Below are 8,056 nucleotides of genomic sequence, written 5' to 3'. Positions count from 1 at the left end.
GTTAGCATAGCTAGTCTTTGTGATTAATGCTGTAGCGTTTAAGACTAGAAATGGTGGGAATTCTTAGTTCTGATGCAATCAAAGAAACAGGATTATTCAGGATAACTGATCCGTAACCAAAATGTTCCAAATAAATCACTAAAACTCCCAGATCGGCGGAAGTTCTGTCTGGACCGCTCCAGTTCCGGTCCGGTTCTGGCCCGGTTCTCCTTGTAGATGTTGAAGCACCCAGATGAAACAACAGGATCCTGCTGGTCCAAACTGGGAGCGCTGGTTTTCCGGTTGGTTCCTCCCAACAGAGCCCATCCAGATGGGACGGGCTGCAGCGACCTGGCCCTGGTTGGAGTGTGACCTTTGACTCCAGAGCTCCTTCTTAATCTCTGATGCATCTGATGAACTCCTGTGTTGACCCGGCCTGGTCCGGTCCGGTTCTGCTCTTTCTGAATGTGAGTGGGAGCAGGAGTGGTGCTAACGCTGCAGCGCCGGCCCTCTGAGGTTCATCCTGGACGGATCGACCCGGCCCGGTTCTGCTCTCTGCCTGCCTGCGGTCCCAGGGGTCGGTTCTGAAGGGTCCGGCGCCCCCCGGTGGACGGGGACGTGCCTGTCCTCTACTGCTGCAGATTATGATCAGACACAACTCGGCCAACCCAAACCTCAGAGGACCCGGCGGCGCCGGCAGCAGAACCGTCTGAGCAAGGAGACTGAAACGAATCAGAACCAAACCTGGGCTCTGGGTCAGAACCACTCTGAGGCGTTTAAATCCTCCGGCTGGTTGCTATGGAAACGGCTCCATAACTGGCCAATTCGTTTAATCTTCATTTTTTTTTAGCAATAATTTCTTTTAGTTGTTTTAAATTTTTTCTCAAGTTTTTATTTAAAATCTGATGACGTGAAAGATGTTTGATAGTTTATTTAAACATTTTTACTGATATTTATAGATCTTTTTACTAGTTACTCTAATACAGTGATTCTTAACATTTTTTGAGGTACCGAAACCCCCAGTTTCTTTTGCGCATTCACCGAACCCTTCTTATTCCAACCCCCCCCACACACACACACACACACACACACACACACACACACACACACAAGACTTTGCGGTATTCTGATTTAGTAATGTAATATTAGTTGTGTTACCACCCCCACGCCACTAGAGGCAGTACCAACCCCGAAAAGATGCGACTAAGGAGCAGATTTAGAAGATATAGAATTTGGTAAAAACTGAGTTTTGCTGAAGTAATTAAAGACACAAGTTCAAATCCCTGCTGAGAGTGGAGCTCCTTCAATTAGTGCTCCTCCTCAGCTCTGATTGGCTCAGCAATGTAACGTGATCCTCTGCAGCAAAGCGGCGCGTCATCACGACTTTACACAGTGTGTCTTTACCTCCGCGGCAGAGGCTCCGCCGAACCCCTGGGGTTCGATCGGACCCAGGTTAAGAACCACTGATCTAATATTTAAATTTTTAGAACGATTATTCTAAATTAATTAAAAAATTTCCATCACATTTTAACTTGAAATTATGTTTTAATTAGTTATGAATAAAATTTGTTTATTTATGGATCTGATTTATAGAGTGATCAGATCTATGGATGAAACTCATTCATTGATTCTGGTTCTGGTTGGTTCTGTTGGGTCGCTTTGATGCGAAGGCGGCCGTTTTGCTGAGGTTGATTTGTTCAGATGGAGATCGGGTCGGGTTCTTAAAGCGACGGCACCGCTAATGAAGACCGGCTGGGATTACTGGGATTATTCCTGGGAATAAATGGAAGTCAAAAAGCCTTTCATCAACGCAGCTTCTGATTGGTTGATCTGGGTTCTGTTGATTCGACATTCTTATCAGTTTCCTGATTACTTTCTAAAATAATTTAATCCAGATTATTGTTTATTCCTTCCTGATTTATTTTAGAATAAACATTTTTATGCTTCCGGGAAATTTATTTGGTTTTCTTAAACCGGTGCTGTTCCTGGATCAGAACCTGTGCCAGGCCTGGTTCTGGTTCTGACCCGTTCCCTCCTGCAGGGCTGCGCCTCCTGGAAGTGGTTCTTCCCATTCCACTACGCTCCGTTCGCCTCCGACTTCAGAGACATCCAGAAAATGTTCTCGGAGTTCGAGAAGGACACCAAACCGGTGAGGAGGATCTGAGTTTATCAGGTTGGGTCGGAACCGTCCGCCGGTCTGGTTCTGACCCGCTCTGCTGTTCTGTTCAGTTCAAGCCTCTGGAGCAGCTGATGGGAGTGTTTCCTGCCGCCAGTGGGAATTTCCTGCCGCCCACATGGAGGAACTTGATGATGAGCGCGGTGAGTTGGCCAGCAGGAAGTGATGCGCAGGAAGTTACCTGTTTGACCCGCTGCTGTGCTGCAGGATTCTTCCATCATTGACTTTTACCCTGACGACTTTGCCATCGACCTGAACGGGAAGAAGTATGCCTGGCAGGGTGAGACCACTTCCTGTCAGCATGCTGATGACATCATTATGACATCATAGCACAACTTTCAGCAGATGGTATTTTTTCCTCCCATCCGTCTTGTTCCTGCTTCCAGGTGTGGCCCTGCTGCCATTTGTGGATGAGCGCCGACTGAGGGCGGCTCTGGCCGACGTTTACCCCGACCTGACACCCGACGAAGGTGAGACCAGGTCACCGTACCGGGAGAGGAAGGACTCACCTGGGGGGGAAGGGCTCGCCTGAGGGGGAAGGGCTCGCCTGGAGGGGAAGGGCTCACCTGGGGGGGAAGGGCTCGCCTGGGGGGGAAGGGCTCGCCTGGGGGGGAAGGGCTCGCCTGAGGGGGAAGGGCTCACCTGGAGGGGAAGGGCTCGCCTGGAGGGGAAGGGCTTGCCTCGGGTTGTCTCGGTGTTTAGTGGGGTTAAGGCGACCTCTAGTGGTGGGAAATGATGCACCTGCTCCAGCTGGACCCAAACGGTCTCCTGCAGCAGACTGTGTTGCATTATGGGATGCAGTGAACAAACATTTCATGAAAGCGTAAAGCTGCAACTTTCAGGACGTCTTGCAACCTGGAAACGCAACGAGCTGCAAATACAGCAACTTTGTTCAAAAAGTCCGGGTTCTGCTGCCTCAGACCCGTCCAGAACCTGCCTCTCTTTGTGTTGCAGTGCGGAGGAACAGTCTGGGCAGCGACGTCTTGTTCCTGGGCAGATCCCACCCACTGTTCGACTTCATCCATGAGCTGTACCGCTCAGAGACCCGGGAGGTACCAGAACCAGAACCAGAACCTCTGTTGTTCTGGGGTTTCTGGTGGTACAGCAGCTCTGCGTTTCTTCCAGGAGGCGCTGGTTCCAGCGGAGCTCTGCCACGGCATCCAGGGAACGCTGAACCTGGACGAAGACCCCATCCTTCCAGACGAGTAAGAACCTTAGCGGGCTTTTCCCCGAGTTCTGCTGGAACCGGACCCAGAAACGAGCTGGTTCTGTTTGTGCTCCTCAGGACGGTGAAGTCGCCCGTTCCTCTGCTCAGAGACATTTCAGTCAACAGCGCCATCAAGTGAGTCCATGTTAAAAAAATTATTGTTCTTGTATTTAACTAAACTTTTTAATAAAATAAGTGCAAGTTAAATACTAACAAATACAAATTAATAAGGTAATCAATTAGTTTTTTATGAACAAATTAAAATCTAAGGTTTTATTTATTTTTGACTAAATTTGCAGCGTGTTTGGCCCCGGGGGGCCACCGTTGAAGCTCTGCTGGTTTGGCTCCTTCAGACCAATTGGATCATTTTTCTGTTAAACTGAACCGTTGATTTTCCTGTTGTCTGCGTCTGCCTTCATCCATTCATTCATTCATTCATTCGTAGCAGAAGTCCTGAGAACTCTTGTTTCTCTTCCTGCCAGTGTGAAGTTCAGGGATCCCCAGTTTGCTGAAGGCTTCGTGTTCAAAGCGGTTCTGCTGCCGGGAGCCAAGTGAGAACGTTTCCCTCCAGGAACCAGTGGTTCTTCTTTCTGCTGCTGGTTTTACTGGAAGCTCCAGGATTATCTGGAAACAGACGTTTCACATTTCATTCAGATCCTTGTGGGATTTTGTAGAAATGAAGGCATACGGCACCAGTTTAACCAGTTTATCTGTTCCAGGATGCCCAGCAAGGTGCTGAAACCAGAGGACTATGAGCGGGGGGCCCGGGGCCCCTGGAGGCCCCAGCTGGGGTTCAACCCCAACAGGCAGCAGGCCCACCTGGACCAGGCCGGCTTCCGGGCATTGGGGTAACCATGGCAACACTCAGAGCAGTGGGACAGAGGAGGGACTTAGTGCTGACAATCATCCTCATGGACAAGCTGCTAAATGTGCTAATGGTTACAGGAAAACTAGCTATGCTAACCAGCATTAGCATTCATACAGGCTCCGTTGTGAACTAGCTGTAGTGTAGCAGCAGGTACATGGATGTGATTGACAGCGCTAAGACCCTCCTCCTGGCTCTGATTGGTTGATTGACTGGTGTGTTTCTGTGGTTGGAACTGGGAGGACTGGGATAATACTTCCATGTGATGATCTGGTGATCATTTGAACAAATGTGTAAAAATAATTTATGAAAGTTAAATTTTGCAGCTTCAATTTCTGAGTTACAGATGAAATGAAAACCAGCAGAACCTGCATCAGCTGTGCTGCGCATCAGCGTGCCTGATGCGCCGCTGCCCCCCCGGCTGGCGGGGCACGGCCCCCATCAGCCAGCTGTGATTGCAGTCTGCAGCAGGCTGGAATTATCATCAGGGAAATGGGAATAATTGAACATCTGGACGTTTCTGTTTGGGAGATAATTAGTCAGCAATTAGGGGGAGGGGGGGGAGAACCAGTAGAGTCCAGTTGGAGAGTGAGTAGAGCTCAGTGGTTTACTGGTTTTACTGGTTTGTCCCCTGCAGCCACAGCCTGCCCAGAGCCCAGCAGTTCAGAGGTCAGTACAGCAACGCTGCACCGCCCAGCAGCTACCACCAGGGGAGCTACAGCCGCCACGCCCACAGCAGCGGCCAGCAGCACTTCCAGCGTAAGACCCCGCCGCCTCTGACCCGACCTCTGACCTCTGACGCACCAGACCCAACCGCCGTCTGCCGAGCTATTACCACTGCGCTCCACTAGGGGGCAGCACCTTCCTCGGGAAGCTGATGGGAATGTGATGAGACAGGAAGTGACACAGCATTTACAGAGACTTTGTATAGGCCGTTTTCTGAAAGTGCAAACCACTGAGTGGGAATGAAGACAAACTGAACAATAATTAAATATTTTCCAATAAGGATAAAACTTCTTGGCCTGTCAATTCTAGCAGAACTCCTCTAATCTGAGCTTCAGCTGGTTCACATTCTGGAAAATAATCTGTTGGCATCCAGTTATCAATCAGTTGATCAATAACTGATGGAAACGCTGGAGGAGCCGCTGGAGCAGCTCCTCCAGTGGCTCCAGCGCTGGAGCCGTCTGGAGGCTCCGTTTGCCTCCAGACGCTCCAGACCACAGGTTAGATACTGACGGCTTCATCCTCTCAGCAGAACCTCTGCAGCGGCCCGCTAGCCGCCATTAGCGGGCTGCAGCTGCTGAGGGTGGATGCTAATTACGGAGACTGACAGCAGTCCTCATAGAACGGCCTCATAATTGGACTGACTGACTGACTGGGCGGGTGGGTGGTCCACTTCAGCTCTGCTGCTGGAGATCAACCAGAGAGAGAGAAAGGGCTGCTGCTTGACCCCACACACACCCCCACACACACCCCCACACACACCCATCAGCCTGATAAACTGACCAACCAATTCCAGAACGTTGGAAACGATTCATGGATTCAGCAACTTTTATTATTAAAATCTGAAATGTGCGGCTTGCTCCCACTTTACTTCACTTCAAACCTGGCTGCCTGATTGGTAGAAAGCTGTGATGACATCACAGCTTGATCTCTGGAGGATCTACAGAGATCCACAGCTCAGATGGGAGGCCTGGCCAACATGGAAGAGTTCAGCTGATCGATCACAGTTAGCATGCTAGCACCCATTACTCTGAGTTAGCGTGCTAACACTGATCAGTAGATGTTAGCATGCTAGCAGGAGCTTGATGAATCTGGATTGTCATGGAGCGATGATTCCTGAGCTGCAGGTTGATGGTTCTGATCCCACCAGGAAAGACCGAGCCTCAGAGTTCTGGTTCTGTGTGAAGCTCGGGTTCCCTGGTTCTGGAAGGTTCTAACAGTGTTCAGGTCTGGACCTTCAATGAGCAGCTCCTGGTCCCTCTGACCCGCTTAACCCCCCCCCCCCCCCCCGCCCTTGGCCCTTGGCCCCCTTTTTCCCCCCCTCTCCTGTTAACAAACGGGCCTGCTGCAGCTGGTTGTCGCCGTGGCAACCGGTTCTTTGTGAATCGCTGCAGCGACGAAGCCCAGGTACTTGAGGCGTCCACAATGCCGCCTGCTGAATGCATCCCTCGTTTTCCCAACTGGAGAATGTTAATGCAGCGTTCCGGACCCAACCCCCCACCGGACCCGGCCCGGCCCGGCCCGAGCCACTCTGAAAACCCAACGGCCGACGGTTCCAAATGTTTCTACAGTCAAACTGAATGTTGGGAATGTTCTTACAATAAAACCCAAATATTCCTGGAACCGGTCCTGATTCTGGTTCCAGAACCAGAACCGGTCCTGATTCTGTTCTGTTCCCTGCAGATTCCAGGCAGAATGCGCCGCAGCGTCCGCCGCCATCCTTCAGCAGCGTTCCGCCGCCGTTCCCCAGGTGAGTCCAACACTCCGGTCCTGGTTCTGATCCGAATCACTTCAACCCAGCAAACTGTTTTACTGTCCTGAGTGATGGGAGCCGTTTGTTTTTCCAGGGAATGTTTCAGTTTAACTGTTAAAACTGAATAATTTTCCAGGTATTTTTGTTTTTCCTGTAAAACTCTGGCGTTCCCGGTATTCCCGTCGGTATTCCTGCCTACAGGTGTGCAGCTTCATGACTAATGCTGCAGCAGCTCTCCAGTCCTGATCCGGCTCCTGGACGCAGCTTCCCGTCGCCCCGGGTCGATCCGGGTCGCTCCTCATTCCCGGAGGCTGAGCGGTTTCCTTAAGCCTCTCAGGAACTCTGAGTGGGGATTAGGGAGCGGCGCTCCGATCGGAACGCCGCTCTGAGTGTGACATGGTTCAGTAATGAGGGATGGGAGCGTCTTCATTATCCGGCCGGACGCTGTGGAAGCTGCGCCGATCTGAGCCAGAACTCCAGAACCAAACAGGAAGTTCAGCTGCTCTGCGTTTCATTGAAATTCCCAGATTCAGGAATGTTTTTATAAAAACTCTCCATATTCAGGATCGGAAAACATTGGTTTCAGGAAGGAAGCTGGAAAAGTTTCCTTCAGAATCAACAAATTCGTTGCAAAAACAACGAACCAATTTTGTGGTTTCTGAACTCGTTTCTGCAGACAGAGGAGCTGATTTGATCCTTTGTATCGTTTTAAAAAGACGGATTATTTCACTGAGAAAACATTTTTCCATGTTGTAACTGAAGCGTTCTGCCAGTGGAACTAGAGCGTTTTATCAACATCAGTGAATAATTTAGCTACGCTAGCTCCTGCCTTCATTGGCCTTTCACTGAAACTGCAGAAATATTTGGTAAAATGTTGTTTTTGCAGTGAAACTAAACCGCCTCCAGAGAAATCCAGGTTTTCCTTTTAAGTGAAATAAAAGCAGATTATTTATTCCTGATTCAGTTGACATATTAACGTTAAGTTGTTCCCGTTACTCTGGATTTCCTTGCAATGTGACACACCGGCCGGTAATGAGATGTTGACCTCTGACCTGCAGAGTGACGAGATCTAAACTGCAGTGCTCCCTGCTGTAGGATCCGGTTCTGTTCGACCAGAACAAGTCCACTTACCGGACATGACCGGAGCTAACGAGTGAGTTAGCCGAAGTTCTGTAGCTAGCCGAAGCTATCAGGAGTTAACCGGAGCTAGCCGAAGCTATCAGGAGTTAACCGGAACTAGCCGAAGCTATCAGGAGTTAACCGGAGCTAGCCGAAGCTATCAGGAGTTAACCGGAACTAGCCGAAGCTATCAGGAGTTAACCGGAGCTAGCCGAAGCTATCAGGAGTTAAGCG

At 50.1% G+C, this 8,056-nt stretch overlaps 1 protein-coding gene across 4 annotated transcripts in view; it reads left to right on the top strand.

Moving 5' to 3' along the window:
- xrn2 (5'-3' exoribonuclease 2) overlaps positions 1–8,056 on the top strand; it is a 17,707-nt gene that overhangs the window by 8,524 nt on the left and 1,127 nt on the right. Inside the window, exons 19-30 of one of the 4 annotated variants that reach the window (XM_016664335.1) lie at positions 2,021–2,128; positions 2,209–2,298; positions 2,363–2,435; positions 2,542–2,625; positions 3,110–3,207; positions 3,281–3,360; positions 3,441–3,497; positions 3,845–3,913; positions 4,082–4,210; positions 4,865–4,986; positions 6,634–6,700; positions 6,929–6,934. In XM_016664335.1, the coding sequence (XP_016519821.1) occupies positions 2,021–2,128; positions 2,209–2,298; positions 2,363–2,435; positions 2,542–2,625; positions 3,110–3,207; positions 3,281–3,360; positions 3,441–3,497; positions 3,845–3,913; positions 4,082–4,210; positions 4,865–4,986; positions 6,634–6,700; positions 6,929–6,934 (983 nt within the window). Of the gene's footprint in view, positions 1–2,020; positions 2,129–2,208; positions 2,299–2,362; positions 2,436–2,541; positions 2,626–3,109; positions 3,208–3,280; positions 3,361–3,440; positions 3,498–3,844; positions 3,914–4,081; positions 4,211–4,864; positions 4,987–6,633; positions 6,705–6,904; positions 6,936–8,056 lie in introns of those variants that run through there. The other 3 variants (XM_007578450.2, XM_007578448.2, XM_016664337.1) reach the window with 3 other exon arrangements.

This window comes from Poecilia formosa, unplaced genomic scaffold, assembly GCF_000485575.1.
Source record: "Poecilia formosa unplaced genomic scaffold, Poecilia_formosa-5.1.2 Scaffold480, whole genome shotgun sequence".
Classification (NCBI taxonomy): Eukaryota; Metazoa; Chordata; class Actinopteri; order Cyprinodontiformes; family Poeciliidae; genus Poecilia; species Poecilia formosa.
This window is presented reverse-complemented; position numbering and strand designations above follow the sequence as displayed.